Raw genomic sequence first — 19,104 nt, 5'->3', positions numbered from 1 at the left:
GGCAACCCATCCATGTGCGTCTCACACATCGATGTTTCTCTCCCCGCCCCTCTCTGAAAATCAATGGAAAAAACACCCTCAGGCCCGGCGGGGCCTGGCTCAGCGGTTGAGCGTCGACCTGGGATCCAGGCGATCGGGGTTCGGTTCCCGGTCAGGGCACATGCCCGGTTGTGGGCTCGATCAATGACTCTCTCATCATTGATGTTTCTGTCTCTCTCTCTCCCCCTCCTTTCCTCTCCCTGAAATCAATAAAGATATATTTTTTAAAAAAAAGAAAAAAGGAAAAAACACCCTCGGGTGGGGATTAACAACCACAGAAAACAAAGTGCACCCTCCCCAGGATTCAGGAGCAGGAGAGGGAGCAGGAGCTGGAGAACCGCAAGCAGCTGAGGAGACGCATGGACGCCCGTGCTCGCCCTGAAAAACAGCATCACCGCCAACCGGGTAGGCGCCGAGCCCCCCCCCCACGGTCCTCCCCGCCTGCGGCCTCACCCCGCAAGGCCCCAGCATAAGCCCGTCTGGGCAGGCCGGCGTCCACCCGTCCAGGTGGCCGGCCGTCCACGCCCCTGCCCACCCCTCCTGGACCCTGCTGCTTAGGAAGTGCCTCCCACGCCCTCCTCGCGTGGCCCCGTCGCTCCCTGAGGACACGCTGAGCAGCCACCTTGCCGAGCACAGGGACCTGGGGGGGGGAGGCAGCATGGCCCCGGCCTCAGGGGGCCGAGCCTTGTGGGAAGAGCCCTGACGGGGCTGCAGGGGCCGGGGCCTTCCTGGAGGAAGTGACATCCCCCGGGGCCTGAGCATGTGAGGCCAGGGAAGCAGAGGGGACGAGGGGAACAGCCTCTGTAAAGGGCTGTGGGGGGAGAGCCGGGTGCCCAGGGAGCAGGGGTGAGCGGGCCAGTCCCTGAGCTGCAGGGCCGGGGGCTCTGGCCGCCTGGGGACTTAGGAGGGAGGGCAGCCGGTGGGGGGGCGGAGAGCTCCGGTGCGAGTGTGCGCACACGCGTGGGCAGGTGTGCACGCACCTGCTGATGCCGTAACCTCGGCACGTCCTGTTCCCAAGGAAACACTCCGGAAGTTTCGCGCGTGGGGCCAGGCCAGGGCCGAGCTGGCCGAGAAGAAGGTCAAGGCCGAGAAGCAGGAGATTCTGGCCCAAGGTGGGGACGCTTTCAGGCACCTTTCCCATCAACGCCGGCTCCAGGAGCTGGACGCCCAGAAACGGTGAGGCCCCCGGAGGCGCCTGCCAGTGGGGGGGGGGCGTCGTGTCCCCCTGAGCTCCCCCCACAGGCCCAGCTGTGGGGCTCCAACACCCCCCTCCCTCATTCCCGTCAAGCCCCTCCCTCCACACCCGTCTGGACGCCCAGCGAGCAGGGTCTGTCCTGGGCCTCTGGGCATAGCCTTCCCGCCCCGTCGCCCTGACGCTGCTCCCCAGGTTCCTGGCCTGGCTTCTCAGGAACTGCTCCAAGGCACCAGCCTGTCCACACCCCTGCCCTTGGGCTCCCCCATCCCCTCCAGGGGCTGAGGCTGCCTGGGCTCCTCTTTAGTGCTCAGCCCTCCTGGGCGTCACCTGGTCCCCCCAACCCAGAGCTCAGTGCTGCCTTCTCTGCACAGCCCGCACTCCCATTCTTCACCCTGAAACATCCCCTTGGCCCTGCAAGGTCCCCCGTACATGGCTCCCCAGGCTGCACCCCACCCTGAGAGATGTGGGACCTATGGGCCTCCCACCCCCAGGGTGTCCTTGCAGGAGTGGCTCTCTAAGACCCCAGGCCCCAGTTTCTACCCGCCCCTTCTCCTTCCTTTCCCTACTCCCAGCCCCAGCCCCAACCCCCCAGTGTGCTTGCTGTTAGGATCTGCCCGGGTGTGACCCCCTGGTCCTCTCACTGGGGACAGCGTCTCTTGTCCAGGAGTCGGGGTGCCTGAGCATCCCCTGCAGAATTCTGCCATCAGCCCAACCTGGCGGGGCCCCCCCCCAGGCAGCTCTGCCCACCCACAAGTCCCTTAGTCTGGGCGGACCTGGGACATAGGAGGGCAGGGGGAGCCCTAGAAGGAGGGAGGGAGGGAGGGAGGGAGGGAGGGAGGGAGGGAGGGAGGGAGGGAGGGAGGGAGGGAGGGAGGGAGGGGCCTCGCGCTCAATGTCTCCTCCTGCGCCTCAGTGGGGGCACCCTGCCACCAGCCTGGGGAAAGGAGCAGGGGCCCCTCGTGAAGGCTCCCCCCCCCCCCAGTTTACTGTGGGGACTGGACTGGGTGGAGGTGCAAGTCCCAGGCACCCAGGAGCAGGGTGGGGGTGAGGGATCCGTGCTGGGAAGGGCCGGGGAGGGCCCAGCCCAGCCAGCGGAGCGGCTGCCCAGCTCCAGGGCTCGGAGGCCGCAGACCCTGCCCTCAGCCGACTGTGTGTCCCCAGGGCCTTTGAGGAGGAGCAGAAGCTCAGGAAGCAGGAGATCGTGAGCCGGATTTTACAGGAGGAGGCCGAGGAGAGCAGGCGGAAGAGGCTGCTCCCTCCAGCCAGCGCCACAGACCGGCCAACCCTGAGAGACAAGACCTGGGGCTACCTGGCCGACCTCAGCGAAGGGAAGACCCCCGCAGCTGCCTGCCACCCAGCGGTGAGCGGCAAGCTCCCGCCCCCTGCAGGAGTAGCGCGACCAGTGGGCACAGGCGTCCCTCCATGGGGACATCACCTAAACCTCCCCGACTTGAATCCAGATGAAGGAAACACCTCCTGCCCCCGCTCTCCGTGTTCTTTGCGAGGGCAGTCACCCTGGCACAGGGCATCCTGGCTCGAGTCCCCAGCAGGCAGCCCCAGCAGGTGGGGGGGACGTGTTCTGATGCCCCCGTGGTTCTTTCTGTGGGACTTAGGGTAGTGTCAGGGCTCATGTTCAAAGCAGGTGGGCAACAGGCCCCATGGTGTCCACCTGGGAGCTGGGCCTGGCCTGACCAATAGCTCAGGTGCACAGGGATGAGACCCAGGTCACTGCCCTCATCAGCCACGGGAGCCACTTGCTCAGGCCACCTTACGTGTCCCCAGGTAAGAGGCCCAGACCGAAGGTCAGGCACAGGCCAGGGCAGACTTGTGCTCCATTCGCCCACGTGCAGGTTGATACCTGGGGCCAAAGGCTGAACCATCTGAGGTGGGCAGCTTGTCCCTCGGTCATCCGTCCGTCCATCCATCCATCCACCCATTCACTGTGGCCAGCTCTGTGCCAGCCGCCTGTAGGCTGCCCACTTACCTGTCCCTGAGGGTGTGGGGCAGGGGACGCGGGAGCCCCCTCCTGAGCCGGGCTTGGCACTTTGGGTTCTGCTTTGTGACTGTTGTGACTCCAGCACCTGAAGGTCAAGGTCACCGGCTTCAACAAGCAGCTGCCAGCAACACCCCTGGGGCCTCCTCTCCGGCCTGCGGGGGCTTCGCTCTGCTCCACCTGCAGTTTAGGTCTTCTCCCCGTTTCCCAGGCCCAGACTCAGCCCTCAGGCACCTGCCCGCGCCCCCTCCAGCAGCCGCTGACCAGCTGCCCCGCCCCGTTTCCCTGGGGGCCCCTCCACCTGCACCCTGACTTCCCTGACACCCCATCTGGCACGCAGCCCACGCTCTGTCCCGTCAGCCGCGAGGGCTTTTCCAGGCGCAGTGTTTTAAGGGAAAACTAGAAACACCGAGCAGCTACTGGCTGGGGGGATACGGCACAGCTGCCAGGGAGAGGGTCCCCGTGGGGACCGGAGAAAAATGCGCAGCGATGAACAGATATGAGTGTTGCGTTTTATTTTTATTTTTTATTTATTTTTTATTTTATTTTATTTTATTTTAAATATATCTTTATTGATTTCAGAGAGAGGAAAGGTGAGGGGGAGAGAGAGAGAGAAACATCAATGATGAGAGAGTCATTGATCGGCTGCAGCCCGCAACCCGGGCCTGTGCCCTGACCTGGAATCGAACCCCGATCTCCTGGATCCTAGGTTGATGCTCAACCGCTGAGCCACGCCTGGCCGGGCTATTTTTTTATTTTTAATCTTCACCCGAGGATATCAGAGAGTGGAAGGGGGAGAGAAAGAGAGAAACGTCGATGTGAGAGACACATCAATTGGTCGCCTCCTGCACGCTCCCGACTGGGGATCGAGCCCGTAACCCAGGCCTGCGCCCTGACCGGGAACCAAACCGCGATCTCCTAGGTCCTAGGTCGATGCTCAACCGCTGAGCCGCGCCCGGCCGGGCGATACTGTATTTTAAATGGAGAAACTTACCACGCGGGGTGGCTGGTCTGCAGGGAAGTGAAAGAGCCAGGTCCCCGCGACTTCCCTTCCGTCCCGCTGGTGCGCCGGGTCCCGGCTCCGGCGCTGAGCTGCTGTGTCCCCTCCTGGCCAGGAGAGCAGCAACAGTCCGTTCGTGGGGCTGACCCCAGCCGTGTCCATGGAGTCCACCCAGGGGGACACCGGGAATGCCAACTGGGACGACCAAACACTGGCCGAGCCAGAGATCTCCGGGCTTTGGAACAAGGATTATAAGTCGCACCAGGTACCTGCTTTCATATGTCGAAGCCGCTTGCGGTTGGACGGACGTCTCCGTCTCCCGGGTGCCCTCCCTGCCCGAGCCCTGGTCAGGCCTGGCCCACAGCCGCTGTGCCGAGGACTCTCCCCGCTGCCCAGCTGCCTCCCTCCCCCAAACCTCCTCTCTCCGCCCCCAGAGCCTCCGTGGGAACGGCGGCCCCAGCCCTCGCCCCAGCCTCAGTGGTTGGCCACACACAGCGGGACTCAGTCAGGGGTTCGAGGGTCGGGACGATTCCTAATTTTATTCTGCTTGGTCTTCGGGAAACATGTTTCCAGAAAAGGGCACACATTCAACACTTCCTTCAGGAGCCTTTTCCAAGGAAAACGCTCCGTCCGGAGCACTGGTCATCCCGGGGTGGTGGGCTCCTGAGGACAGGCCGTCGGGCCGGGGCCCCCACCCGGGATAGCGAGGGCAGCAGGGCACCCGGCCTCTTGGCCGGTGTCAGCACCTGCCCACCTAGCCAGGGCCCCGAATGGACTCTCAGAACCTGGATCAAGGGGACCCGGGACCGGCCTCGGGCACGTGTCGGGGAGGCCGCTGGGGAAACGTGGCTCCCTGTGGAACTTCTCGAAAGCTGCTTCCCGGGCTGGTAGTAAAATGTAGAAAATTCCCAAACTGCTGTTATTTCCCAGAGGTCTGCAGGGATCCTGGCCGGTTCTGTGTTTTCTCTCTCCCTGCAGAGACTGCCCGCCCTGCCCACGCCGGGCTCCCTGGCGACCTGCCGCAATCACGGGGCGCATCCCCCTCTGCCCCGGCCGCCCGGGCCCCTCGGTGCTGTTAACTGCTGCCCCCAGCGCCCTGGGGCCTGAGCAGGGAGCCCTCCCCCGGCGGGGCCGTGCTCCCCAGCCCAGGCCACTGTCCCTGTGAATCCCCAGGTGCCCAAAGAGGACGTGGACCGGAAGCCCGTGCACGGGACCAAGATGGACAAAGACATCCTGGGCCGCGCCATGGAGCGGCTGCGCAGCGGGGTCATCCACAAGCAGGTGGTGTCCGGGCGCGAGTTCAAAGGCTGTCCCTTCAACTGCAAGCCCAAGCTGGTCCACTTCAAGGCGAGCCGGGGGCCCGGGCCGGAGGGGAGGGACACAGCACCGCCGTCCTCGCCTGCTGCTCGGATGACGGGCTCCTCTCCTCCGAGGGTCAGGCGCCAACCCTGGGAGGGCTCAGGCCTCCTTCGGAGGGGGTGTGGCTTCCACGCGTCGCGTGGCAGGGAGAGCGAGGACGGGGTGGGTTTTCCTCGGTCTCTGCAGGACGTCACCCCAGCCCTGGGCCCTGCACTGTCCCCCCCCCCCCCAGCTCCCCTCCGGCCCCAGGAGCCGCTCCCACCTCTGACTCGGGCAAGCCCAGCCCCCCGCGCCCTGCTCCCCACGCGACACCGAGGGGCCACCTTGGGAAGTACCAGGACGGTCGCCACGCTCGTCCCGTCCCGCGTGTGGCCCTCCAGGCGGCACAGGGGCCTCCCCAGCCCCCCCCCCCCGCTGACGCAGCCCCGGGAGGCTCCCGGTGACGGCTCCTCGGTTTCCCCAGGACTTCGACGTTGGCAAAGTCTACAGGAAGAAGATGACTCTCATCAACGCCACCTACACCATCAACTACTGCAAGCTGGAGGGCGTGGACGAGCACCTGCGGGACTTCATCCACTTCGAGTGAGGGCGGGGGGCAGGCGGGGGGCGGGCGGGGCCCTGGGGACGCACAGGTCCTGCCTGCCCGGAGCCCGCAGCCACCGTCTCCCTCCGCGTCTGCCCCGCTGCTCCCGGGCCCTGTGCGGGCCGGTGGCCCCTGGTGCTGCCCGGTTTCCCCCGCCGCGTCCAGCCCCCCTGCGCCTCTGCCCTGGGCTGCCGGGGCCGTGTCTCAGGCTTGCTGGCGGCTCCCTGGGTTCCCATCTCTGCACAGCTGGGAACTTTGTCTCCCCAGATACTGCCCCCCCCCGTCACCACGCTGTCCTGTCCCCTCCCCAGGCCCCGTCCCCTCCCCAGGCCCGTCCCCTCCCCGTCCCCGTCCCCTCCCCAGGCCCCGTCCCCTCCCCAGGCCCCGTCCCCTTCCCAGCCCTGTCCCCTCCCCAGGCCCTGTCCCCCTCCCCAGGCCCTGCCCCCTCCCCAGGCCCTGTCCCCTCCCCGGCCCCGTCCCCTCCCCAGGCCCCGTCCCCTCCCCGGCCCCGTCCCCTCCCCAGGCCCCGTCCCCTTCCCAGCCCTGTCCCCTCCCCAGGCCCTGTCCCCTCCCCAGGCCCTGTCCCCTCCCCAGGCCCTGTCCTCTCCCCAGGCCCTGGTCTCTGACCAGGGCTCCCTCCGGCGCTTCCTCAGCCCGTCTCTGGCTCACCCCTGGGCTGCGTCCAGCTGGCTGCTGTAATCGCTCAGGGGCCTCTTCCTTCAGTTGCCATATTTCTCATTTCTAAGTGTTTCTTCAGACAGCTGGTCCTTCTCGCAGCGTCAGGCCCCCTCCTCGTGTCTGTAACCCTCTGGTTTGCCACCCGAGGCTGTGTCCTCTGGGGCCTCGGATCAGGAATTCCAGGGCCTGAGCATCCAGGGTCTGGGCCTGGGCCTGCTGTGCTGGCCCCTCCTGCTCTGCGTCCAAGTCTGAGTGACCTCTGGCCGGACCCCCTGCCGTCCCCAAGAGCCCTTCCCTCCAAGTCAGAGTTGGGGACCCGCTGCTGAGCGGGGCACGTGGACCCTGCCAGCCGGGGACACGTTCCTATGTTAAGTGTCCAGCTCTGTTTCTAAACCAGGCGGTCAGGTCAGACCCAACCTGGTGACCATCGGCCTCGTGTCCAGGTTCCCCGGGGACATGTCCTCCCCTTGCCCAGAATCCAGACCGAGGCACTGACTCCCCCGTCTCCCTGTGCACCTGCAGCCCCGCGTCCCGACCGGTCCCTGGGCACGGCCCCCTCCCTGCCTCCCGCCCCTCCCACGGGTGTTAAAGCCCAAGACCTGCCCTGGCCAGTGTGGCTCCGCGGCTGGAGTGCCGGCCGGCCGGGCACTGAAAGGTCGCAGGTTTGATTCCCAGGCAAGGGCAGGGACCTGGGCTGCAGGCTCGATCCCCAGCCCCCCGTCCGAGTGTGGACAGCGAGCCCTCGAGGTGTCTCTCTCTCCCGTCCACCCTCCCTGAAAAGCAATGGAAAAAATACCCTCCGCTGAGGGTAAAACACACACACAGCCCTAGAGCCTCAGTCGGGGCCTCGGCACGACCCTGGCAGCCGGCTGCTGCTCCCCCCAGACCCCTGGGGCTATTCTCGTTGCTCCTCCCGCCTCCCTCCACCCCCTTTTCTCCCCCCCTCCCCCCTGCACCCCTCCCTCCACCCCCCTCCCTCCACCCTGCGCCCCTCCACCCCCTTCCTCCCTCCACCCCCTTCCTCCCTCCCCGCTCCACGCTCTCCCTCCCAGACATTCCGTGTCTCTGGAGCGCCCCCTGTGGGCCCGTCCTGGGAGGTGGCGCAGCGCCCGGGACGGCCAGGAGGGGAGTCCAGGCGGCAGCTCCGGGCCAGCTGGGGGTGGGAGGGGGGGCAACAGGACACATTCCGCAGTGAGTCCCGGCCTGGCCGGCGGGTCCCCCTCGGGTACCACGAACCGTGACTGTTCTCGGAGATCTAATCGCGGACGCGCCGTGTGTCCTTGTGCCTGCAGCTTTGACCCCCCTGGTCCCATGTCGGCCGGTATGTCCTGCGAAGTGCTTGTCACCTTCAAGCCCATGGTGAGTGTCTCAGCCCAGGGCCAGAGGGCGTCTCAGCCCCGTCGGGAGAGGGCGGGGGCGGCTCCCGTCCCGCTGCTCGGGGCTCCCCGACGGACCTCGTGGGGCTGGATGGACGCTCGGCCTCCGTGGGGCCCGCGCAGGGCCCGTTCGCTGTTTTACTTATAAACGTGCTCCACGCAGGCCCCCAGGCGCCGGCTGTCCCGGCTCCCCCACGAACAGGCGTGACCCGTGTGCTCCCAGGCCTGAACGTCTGTGCTGAGACGTCCCTCGGGCCCTGGCCAGGGTGCGCCCCGGGGGCCTGGGCCCGGCTGTGCTTGTCGGACGTCACACGTGTCGCCGGGAAAGTCACAGACGTTCATGCTGGTCGGGTTTTATTTTTTCAGATCGAAAAAGACCTGGAAGGAAATATCTCATTTCTGGCTCAGACGGGCAGGTTTTCGGTCCCACTGAAGTGCTCCACAAAGCAGTGCTCCGTAGGTCCGGGGGCCTGAGCTGGGGTTTCGGGGTGTCCTGGAGCTGGGGGCCTGAGCTGGGGTTTCGGGGTGTCCTGGAGCTGGGGGTAGGAGGGACCGTGGCTCCATCGCCGCCTCCAGCAGCCCAGCAGCAGCTCCGGTGGGGCTCCCACCGCCGCCTGCAGGCGACAGGTCCACGGGGCCCCCTGAGAGACGCATCCCGTCCGGGCTGGACATGCCCTGCTGGGTGGAGCCCCGACTGCAGGCCCCCGGCCCCGGCCCCGAGGGTCAGCGGAGGCCTCGGGGCTCTCGGAGGGAGTCCTGGCCTCTCTGCAGCTCCGGGGCGTCCCCTCCATTCTTTTAAACTGTGGTCCCCGCACCGGCCGACACAGCCCCAAGCGCGTTCACCTTACAGCTGGAAGTTTGCGCTTTTGACCCCTTTCGCCCCCCTTGCCGCCCCCTCACACAACCACCAGCCTGTCCTGTGGATTCCGCTGCTTTCGGTTCCCCGCAACGCGAGGCGGCATTTGTGGGCCCGACGCCCCTCGCTGCGGGACCCTGCCCCCGGGGACGGCGCGGCGAGGACGTGGCCTGCTGTCTACGCTAGTGGGGCCCGCGACACCCCTGACGATGACGCAGGTGGGCCCGGCCGTCCCCCCGCCGCCTCTGCTCGTGTGGTTTCTGAGCTGGGATCCATCAGGGTCACGCGCGGTGTTCGGTTATCGTTTCCGTCTCCCTCTCCCCGTTTCACGCTGTTCTTGCTGCAAAACACAGGGCGGCCGTCGCCCGTCCGCTCGGGCCTCTGCGGAAACTCTGTCCCCAGTGGACACTCGCCTCCCCGCTCCCCCAGACCCTGGCCCCACACCTACGTCGCGCCTCCCGAGCCCCCCCAAGCACCTTGTGTAAGTGGCGTCACCGGCGTCTTCCTGCGACTGGCCGGCTCCACCCGGCAGCGTGTCCTCAGGGTCCCTCCGTGTTGCGTTGCAGCGAACAACAGGCCTCCCTCCCTCCCTCCCTCCCTCCCTTCCCTTCCTTTCCTTCCTTCCTTCCTTCCCCCTTCCTTCCTTCCTTCCCCCTTCCTTCCTTCCTTCCCTCCTTCCTTCCTTCCTTCCCTTCCTTCCCTCCCTCCCTTCCCTCCCTCCCTCCCTCCCTCCCTCCCTCCCTCCCTCCCTCCTTCCCTCCTTCCTTCCTTCCTTCCTTCCTTCCCTTCCTTCCCTTCCTTCCCTTCCTTCCCTTCCTTCCTCCCTCCCTTCCTTCCTTCCTTCCTTCCTTCCCTTCCTTCCCTTCCTCCCTCCCTCCCTTCCTTCCTTCCTTCCTTCCTTCCTTCCTTCCCTCCTTCCTTCCTTCCTTCCTTCCTTCCTTCCTTCCTTCCTTCCTTCCTTCCCTTCCTTCCCTCCTTCCTTCCTTCCTTCCTTCCTTCCTTCCTTCCTTCCTTCCTTCCTTCCTTCCCCCTTCCTTCCTTCCTTCCCTCCCTCCCTCCCTCCCTCCCTCCCTCCCTCCCTCCCTCCCTCCTTCCTTCCTCCCTTCCTTCCTTCCTTCCTTCCTTCCTTCCTTCCCTCCCTTCCTTCCTTCCTTCCTTCCTTCCCTCCTTCCTTCCTTCCTTCCTTCCTTCCTTCCTTCCTTCCTTCCTTCCCTTCCTTCCCTTCCTCCCTCCCTTCCTCCCTTCCTTCCTTCCTTCCTTCCTTCCCTCCTTCCTTCCTTCCTTCCTTCCTTCCTTCCTTCCTTCCTTCCTTCCTTCCTTCCCTCCTTCCTTCCTTCCTTCCTTCCTTCCTTCCTTCCTTCCTTCCTTCCTTCCCTCCTTCCTTCCTTCCTTCCTTCCTTCCCTCCTTCCCCCTTCCTTCCTTCCTTCCCTCCCTCCCTCCCTCCCTCCCTCCCTCCCTCCCTCCCTCCTTCCTTCCTTCCTTCCTTCCTTCCTTCCTTCCTTCCCTCCTTCCCCCTTCCTTCCTTCCTTCCCTCCCTCCCTCCCTCCCTCCCTCCCTCCCTCCCTCCTTCCTTCCTTCCTTCCTTCCTTCCTTCCTTCCTTCCTTCCTTCCTTCCTTCCTTCCTTCCTTCCCTCCTTCCCCCTTCCTTCCTTCCTTCCCTCCCTCCCTCCCTCCCTCCCTCCCTCCCTCCCTCCCTCCTTCCTTCCTTCCTTCCTTCCTTCCTTCCTTCCTTCCATCCTTCCCCGGCGCTGCTGGGAAGGGCCGCGGTCCCTGCGCTGGGCTCTCTGGGTCCTGGGCCTGTGTCCCATGCCCTGCGTCGCTCCCTTCCTCTGTTTGCTTGATCTTTGCAGTGAAATGTTTAAACTCCCTTCTCGGTCCCTCCCGTGTGTCCTCTCTCCCCATTGCCGATGGGGTGGCCCTGGGGACTGCATTTAACATCCTGGAGCCATGGCCCCGACGGGGTGGCCGGGCGTCCTCGCCTCGGGGCTGCAGAACCTGCCCTTGCCGAGGTCACAGGTTACACCTTCCTAACTTGCGTGTCCACTGACAAAATAATAACCTTTTAACTGCGTCCATCCCTTAGTTACGTAGAAAGTAGGATGTGGAATCACAGGCCAGAGCTGCGGTAATACCGGCTTTTAGCAGGATAATTGCTTTTTATAAAAAAACTGCGTCTCCCAGATCGTGCGGAAAACAAAACGCGGAGAAGCGCGCCAGAGCGGCCCACGTTCGCCATCCCTGGCGTCCCCGCCTCCCCTCGTCCGTCCCGGTCGCCCCGCTGCCCCCCGAGCGTGTCCTGTGGGACGTCCAGTGGCCACAGGCTCCGCGTCTGTTTACCTGGTGCCTTCGGGCCTCCCTGGCTTCCGAAGGCTGGGGACCCGTCTCTCCCGGCAGCGCTGGGTCCAGCTGGGCGCCGGGGGCTCTGTCCTGAGGAGGAAGGAGGGGTTGTGCTGGAGGGGGCACCGTGGCCCCCGCCCCCCGCAGCCCCGCCGCCCGGAGGCCCACGCGCCCCCTTCTCTCCTCCCGCTCGCTGGGCAGGCCGGCCCTTCCCGGGCGGCCACCAGGGCCACTGTGCGGCCTCCGGGCAGCGTCTGTCTCCTGAGGCTTCTCGGAGCCCGGCCACCTGTCGCTAAGGGACGGGCCACCGGCCCACCCACCGCGCGCACTCAGCCCACACGCACGGCCCCCGTTCCTGGCCCACTCCCCCCCCGCGCCGGTCTCCGTGGCGTTTCGGCGTCTGCGGGGTTTGCCCGTGTGGGTTGTGACTCCGGCGTCTGCTTCGTGCGGGGTGCCCGGCTCTGGGCCCCGACTGTAGAATCTCCCGCCACCCGCCCGGCGTCTGCAGAACCAGCACGAATGTCCCCCCTTGCGTCTCTGGTTTTAGCGACTCGAGTCTTTTCTCCTCCGTCCGTCTCGCTAAAGGTCCGTCGGGTTCGCTGGTCTCTCCGCCGACTTTCTGGGCTGTGTCCTGCTCCCTGTTTCGCTTCCCTCTGCGCCGATCCGTGTTCTTTCCGTCCTTCGGGTCGCCCTGGGCTCGGTTCGCTCCTCTCTCCAGCCTGCGTCCTGCGTGAGGTCGCTGGCGTCTCGTCACCCCCCCTTCGCACCCCTTCTCTGCCTCCCGTGAGCCTTGCTTTCTTGTGTCTTGTTTTCTTTTGACTCTGAATAGAAATCACAACCCGCGATTTCTAGGAGGGGGTCGTGTCCCTGGGGTGCGCGGAGCCCCCTCTGCTCCCTGGGATTTCTCGTTGGGTCCCTCGGTTAGGAAAGTGTCGTTGAGCCGGCCGGCGGGGCTCAGCGGCTGAGCCTCGACCTAGGATCCCTGCGCCTGGGGTTCGATGCCCGGCTGTGGGCTCCCCCAGGAGGCGGCCGATCAATGACTCTCATCAGTGATGTTTCTCTCTCTCTCCCTCTCCCTTCCTCTCTCTGAAATCAATGAAGATATATTTAAAAAATAAAATAAAAATGGAAGTGGTGTTTAATTTCCACAATTGTGTGAACTTTCCGGTTTCCTTTCCGTTGCTGGTTTCTGACTCCGGTTGCGGTGGGAGAAGGCGTGTGGTGTGACCCCTGTCTTTCGACGTCCGTGGGACCTTCTGAGTCCTTGCGGCTCACGTGTGGCCTGTCCCGGGGAGCGGGCCCTGCGACCTGGGAGCGTGTGCTGCAGGGTGGCGGCCGTGTGTCCATCGGCCGGTCCCGCCGTCTGCCTTGCCTTCCTGGCCCCCTGGCTCCTGTCGTCCCCCCCCCCCCCCGGTCCCCTGCCCAGGTGTCCGTCCGTCCGTGTGAGGGCAGAGCCGTGGGGCGGTCTGTTCCTCCCTCAGTTCCTCCACGTATTGCTCCACGCGCGTTTCGATGGTCTCCCGTTAGGTGCGGGAACGTGCGTGACTCGTCTCTTCTCGCTGCGCCGAGCCTTCCGCTGATCTGTAACCGCCGATCTTAGATCGTCGCCATAGTTTTGCCTTTTCGAGGAAATCGTAGAGCTGGAATCATGCAGGACGCGGCCTTTTCAGATCGACTCCTTCCACTCAGTGGAGCACCCAGGGCCCCTCCGTGTCTGTCCGGGATGGGACAGCCCGTGTCTTTGCAGCTGGCTTGGCTTTTTTTTTTTTTTTTTTTAAGTGAGAGGGAGAGAGATGGAAACATCCATGAGGAGAGTCATCGATCGGCTGCCTCCCACACACCCCCTCCTGGGGATCGAGCCCGCAACCTGGGCATGTGCCCTGATGGGGCATCGAACCGCGATCGCCTGGGTCCTGGTCGATGCTCAGTCGCTGAGCCAGGCTGCTGAGTTGGTTTGACTTTTTAAACGTTGGACTCAGGTGCTCCCAAAGGTCACAATCAGCCCTGTGATTTCTAGGAGGAGGTCATATCCCTGGGGGTGCAGAGCCCCCTCTCCTGCCTGAGGCCCGATGCAGGCCTGGCCCCGGAACAGGAGGAAGGGCTGGGCTACGGGGTCCCTGCAGGGCTTCGGGGTCCCCTCAGGGCTACGGGGTCCCCGCCGGGCTACGGGCCGGGGGATGGGCGAGGGCCCTGGCAGCCGGCCTGGCGCGGTCACCCGCTCGCTCGGCGTCTGTTGGCAGCTGTCCCTGGACAAGGAGCTCATCGACTTCGGCAGCTACGTGGTAGGTGAGACCACATCCAGGGTCATCACCCTGACCAACACCGGGGGCTTGGGCACCGAGTTCAGGATCCAAGCGGCGTCCCAGTCCTGCGAGACGGACTTCACCCAGTTGGTCACGACAATGGTGAGTGTCCGGGGGCGGCTCATCGAGGGCCCCGGGGAGATGGACAGTGTTGCCGAGCAGCCTGTCTTCAGGGCCTAGACAGGGAGCCGGACGTCCCGGTCCGTCTGCGCAGAGACCCCGGGGTCTCGCCGCTGCGGGGACGGGGGCAGCAGGGCCGTCCCCTCCTGAGCATGTGATGACAAAGCCGTGCCAGGAGCTCCGGGCGCCCAGCCTCTCCCTGCTGCCTCCGAAGTCCCGGCGTGGCGCAGGCGGCAGAGGGGGCCCCTCCTTCCCAGAGGCTGTGCAGGGGCCGCCAGGCGGGCGCCGCGGGCAGCTCCTGGCACACCCCGCGCATCCCGGGAGCACTGGGGGAGCGGGCGGGTGAAAGACACTTTGCCTGTTTATTTACTTACTTGCTTCTTGTTAATTCTCACCTGAGGGGACTTTTTCCATTGCTTTGCAAAGAGCGTGTACAGGGGAGAGGGGGTGCTGGGGGGAGAGAGACATCAGTGTGAAAGAGACACATCCATTGGTTGCCCCCCACAATGCACTCCGACTGGGGATCGAGCCTGCGACCCAGGTACGTGCCCTTGGCCGGAATCGAACCCGAGGCCCTTCAAGGCCCAGGCCGATGCTCTAACCACCGAGCCAAACCAGCCAGGGCAAAACTTTGCCTTTTTAAAACACTCGTCCACATGAGTTGCTCGTCCCTGCCGGAAGCATCGGGCTCCCGCCCGGGTGGGGTGCTCCTGCTGGGGTCTGTCTACCTGGACAGCAGCTCCGCCTGGGCAGTGCCCCGTGTCTGTCCCCCTGTGGCCCTTGTGTCCCACATGGCGGGCACGATCGCTGTGTCGTAAGCACAGCAGAGAAGACGGGGTGGCAGTGACCTCCGGGCAAGAAGCAGAGGTGGGGCTGGGCCAGCCCCAGGCCTGCAGCCAGGCTGAAGCCAAGAGAGTGTGGAGCTGGAGCCAGGAGAGAAGCCTCGCACCCTGAGCTCAGGAGGGGCGGGGGAGCACCCGGTGGGCCCCGGGAGGAGCCCCTGGCCAGCTGCTGTGGCCTTGAGTCTGGGACAGGTAGAGCCGTCGGCTGGGGAGGGCCCTGCAGGAGCCAGCGGCCCCCACCCAGATCAGGCTGGGCTCCCGCATGGCCTCCTGGAGACAGGGCCCCAGGGAGCTGAGTGAGGAAGGCAGGTGGAAGGTGCCAGCAAAGATGTCGGGTTCTCTCTCCAGAGCAGCGTCTTCATGTCCGACGACAGAGGCGCCTACGAGAAGGGCGTCTCCAGTGTGTCTGAGCATCAGATAGACGGCAACGACTCCTCTCTGGGGGACGTGCGCAGCCAGAAGGAGCCGGACGAGGTGCACACTGCAGGTGAGCTGGGCGGGCGGCTCAGACTGTGCCACCCAACGCGCGGCCACGGCCACGGCCACGCCTGCCTCTGTGTGTGGTCTTTTGTGTGGAACGTCTGTGAGGGTTACTGCCTCCTTTCTACGGGCTCGCTTGTCTTTCCCGTGTTTACCCGTGCGAGTGTCTCCACGTCCTCAATACCTCGCCCTGTGGCAGAAAGTACTGGCTCCCAGTCTCTCTACTCTCCTCTGGTCTCTCTCCTCAAACCAACGTCCTGAATCTTAGTGTTTGCAAATCTCCCCATCACGTCTCAGGGTCTGTGACTTTCATGCCTTCATGGCACACTTCTCCTACCCCCCATCATGACCATGTGGACATGGCTTCCCGTTTGGGTTGCTGGTCCCCCTGGAGCTCCGTGTGTGGCGGGGGGCGCGGGCGGGCTCCTGTCTCCCACATGGATGGCCAGCTGCTCCTGCCACGTGCGCCAGGAAGACTTTCCTCTCCCCGTCGGGGAACTTGTCGTCTTTGTCGTGACTCAGTTTCTTATCTGTGCTGCCAATGAGCTGACAGGGCAGGCATGTTTCTGGACTCCTGCCCTGGTCAGCTGGTCCATTTGGAGCAAGTCCCGAGGCCACGTAGTGTAAGTCACCCAGCTTTGTGGGGTTTTTCCTAGCTATTTACTTTGGATAGTTTAGGTACCGTGTATAAATTGTAGAAATACTTCTTGATCCCTACAGACAAACCTAGTGTATGACAGTCGTTGCATTGAATCTATAGATCAACTTGGGGAGAATCGATGTCTTAACAACATTGAGTCTTTCGATCCATAAACATGGTACATGTCCCCATTTAATTAGTCTCCTTTCATTTTTTTCAGTCCTGTTTTGTAGTTTACAGCAGCGAATTTCAACCGGTGTGCCGCAAGGATTTTTAAAGTGTGCCACACCTGGCTATGAAGTCAGGGCACTGACCTCTCCTCCCTTAGGTTGCCACATAAAAAAAACACGGCAACATCCAACACAAAATAGCCGTCCAGTGTGAATGAACCAAAATTATACCAATTTTTTGGTCAGATCGGCAAAAAAATATATATTTGGGGGGGTGCCACAGAATTTTAGTAATTAGTTTATGTGCCATGAGGTGAAGAATGTCGAAAATCACTGGTTTGTGGTATAAAGATCTTAAACATTTTTGGTCAGTTAATCCAGCATGACAGTCTGACTTTTCCCAGATAATCTAATCCATTTACATTTATTGTAACTTGATATTTGCATGTATTTCCACCATCTTATTTTGTGCTTTACACCGCTCCTTTTTTTTAAAATCTCATTTTCTGGTGTTTTAGCCTCTCTGCTTCTTTTCCTCTTTGCTAATCAGAAAGTCCCCTGGTCTTCAAAGTGGCCCTGGAACAGGAGCCACACCCTCTGCAGACTTTGCTGGCAGCCTCGCCCCAGGAGGGGCCCTCACCCCGAGGGCCCGTCGCCAGGCAAACGTCTGGTGTGAACCCCAGGCTCAGGAGGAGACAGAGCCCGCTTAGGACATGGGAAAATATCACAAAAGAGTAAGGTCAGGTAGATTTGGAAAATCAACCAAATAAAACTTCTAGGAGAAAGAATATGGTGGGTTAAACTGTTGATTAGACTTTGCTGAAGAGAGAATCAGTGAACTAGAAGACAGACCCAGAGGAAACTTCTAAACGCAGACAGACAGACAGAAACACGAAAGAAATGGTACAAGCCCCGGAGGACAGCATAAGCTCAGACTTGCCTACTGGCTGGAGTCAGGGATGGGCAGGATTTAGAGAGACGCTTGCTGAGAATTTTCTAAAATGTTGAAGCACATCGAAGTCACATTCCGGATGTGAGTAGATACCCACCCTGTGGCTGAAAGACGGAGCAGGTGCCTGGAGCAGACACACTGGACTCATAATGAAAGGAAACTTTCCAAACCAGTAACAGGCCTGACTCCAGAATTTATGAAAGCTGACCGTGTCCCCAGCAAGTGGACCAACATGGCTCAGCCCAGGGACACCAAGAGATCCCCGCTGCCACCTACGCAAAATGAAGCCACTGACCCCAAATTCACTGACCCCAGCCTGTCCCGGTGGTTACTCTGGAAGCAGACAAGGACTCACCCCCTCCGTCCCCTGCCCAGGTGACAGCTGCAGCCTCTGGGCAGGGTGACAAGTCCACCAAATCTCAGAAGCCCAGAGCTGGGGTCTGCTCCCCTGACAGCCTCAGCCCCAGACACGGGCACACCCCTGGGGGTGATGATTTGGCCACACATGGTGTCCAGGGTGCTGAGCCTAGGGCTGTCCATGGTGGCTCAGCTGGGGAGCCGGGCAGCTGGGCAGCTGGGCAGAGAATGACTTGGAAAGGAGGCTGGCCTTGGCCTTGCCTACCAAATCTTGCCTGTCCACGTGCAAGGTCAATAGAAAGGCCTCAGACGAGAGGAAACAGCATCTGCTTTCAGGGGCCTTCCTGTAAATGGCCTGCTGGTTCTTGGGGCGCCCCCTGGACCCCAAGGGGCAGGTCAGGGTCCACAGCCCACGAGCGGGAAGAGGTGATTGGAACAGGCCAGTGGCATGCACATAGAACTAAGTACCTGTGGGAAATTAGGCTATGAGATTTGGTTATAAAAGTCCTTGGAAGGTGATGTGGTTTAAAATTTTAGCAGTCCCTCTGCTGCACCGGGTCACTGGAAAATGGCAGGCATCAGGAGGGGCCCCTCCCCAGGCCCCGGACGGGCGCCCCTGCCCCAGGCCACACTCCTGCAGCCTGTCCTCGCCCTGCGGGAGCCGCCCCCCCTCCCGGCCACACGCATTCCCCCCTTTACTCATCTGAACACAAACCCCCTTTGAGTCCATGTCCCCCCTCCTCCTGCTTTGAAGCAAACCCCAAAGGCTGGCTGGGGTGCTCCCCCATCTCCCCCCTCAGGCTGCTGCACCACCCTCCCCTCGCTGGGGCTTTGGGCGAATCCTCTCCTGCCCCAGCTTCCTGCTCCCAAGGGTGGTCCAGGGGAGGGAGGGAGGGAGATCTCCCTGACACCCAGCTTCCTGTGGCCCTGCGGGGACAGCAGGATGGGAGGGAGGGGGTGACTGTCTCAGGGCGGCCCGGGCACAGCTGTCCCCTCCCTGCTGGGCTGTCCTCTCACCCGATGCTCTCCTTTTCCAGAATCAGACGAAATGACCACCATCCTGGCCATATTCCCCAATGAGGAGCAGTCGGAGATCTTGCTGGGAGAGGTCAGCAAGGCCCCCCTTCCTCCAGCCACACCCGCCTGAGCTGCTGACCCCGACCCAGGGTGGCCGTTCCACTGGACCAGAGCCAGGCTCGACGTCTCTGGCCGCTGGGCTTGAAGCCTGTGGGCAGCTTGCCGTCGGAGCCTCCGTTTGGCCACAGGCCACCCTGTCCCAAGCTGGGGTCCGGCAGGACCAGGGCAGCAACGGCTGACTTCTGGGTGCAGGGCCTGCCGAGCCCCGGTGTCCTGTGTGAGCGTGTGCCAGGCCGGGGGGTCGTCGAGGAGAGCGGAGCACGGCTGGGGAGCATGCAGGGTGGGGGTTCGACCTGCCCTTCCCCTGCTCCCCTCAGCCGGGATCCTGGGCAGTAAATCTTTACAGGGAAGGGCCAGGCTTGGGACCAGCGTCTCTGTGGCCAAGAGGACATCCCAGGGACATGGGTGCTGCCACCACACCCTCAGAGTGGCATGGCCCGTGGTGAGGACAGAGGGAGGTGCCCTGTGGAAGCGTGAAGCCTGACAGGCCCCGTGGCCTCGTCTCCCGTGCAGATCACAGAGGGTGAGATCGGCCCCTTCAGCTCCATCAAGGTGCCCATCGTCTTCTCCCCGGTCAGCCCAGGAGCCGTCCAGAGAAGGTTCAGGATCACGTTCAAGAATCCGCAGTGCCCGACAGTGAGTGTCCTGCGGTGCTTCGCGCACAGCCCCCCTTCCCCAGCCCCCAG

General features: G+C 63.3%; 1 protein-coding gene across 1 annotated transcript in view; it reads left to right on the top strand.

Annotated features, from left to right (window-relative positions):
* The window catches only part of CFAP74 (cilia and flagella associated protein 74), a 37,376-nt gene that overhangs the window by 5,679 nt on the left and 12,593 nt on the right, over positions 1–19,104 (top strand). The window contains 13 exon segments of the mRNA XM_087820750.1: positions 341–407; positions 409–444; positions 1,058–1,215; positions 2,396–2,594; positions 4,343–4,492; positions 5,401–5,574; positions 6,050–6,168; positions 8,140–8,206; positions 8,590–8,679; positions 13,658–13,822; positions 15,031–15,169; positions 18,319–18,389; positions 18,932–19,054. Coding sequence (XP_087676876.1) covers positions 341–407; positions 409–444; positions 1,058–1,215; positions 2,396–2,594; positions 4,343–4,492; positions 5,401–5,574; positions 6,050–6,168; positions 8,140–8,206; positions 8,590–8,679; positions 13,658–13,822; positions 15,031–15,169; positions 18,319–18,389; positions 18,932–19,054 — 1,558 coding nt within the window.

This window comes from Miniopterus natalensis, chromosome 9 (genome assembly GCF_054644295.1).
Source record: "Miniopterus natalensis isolate mMinNat1 chromosome 9, mMinNat1.hap1, whole genome shotgun sequence".
NCBI classification, from domain to species: domain Eukaryota; kingdom Metazoa; phylum Chordata; class Mammalia; order Chiroptera; family Miniopteridae; genus Miniopterus; species Miniopterus natalensis.
The sequence above is the reverse complement of the archived record's forward strand: the minus strand, read 5'-3'. Positions and strand labels throughout refer to the sequence as shown.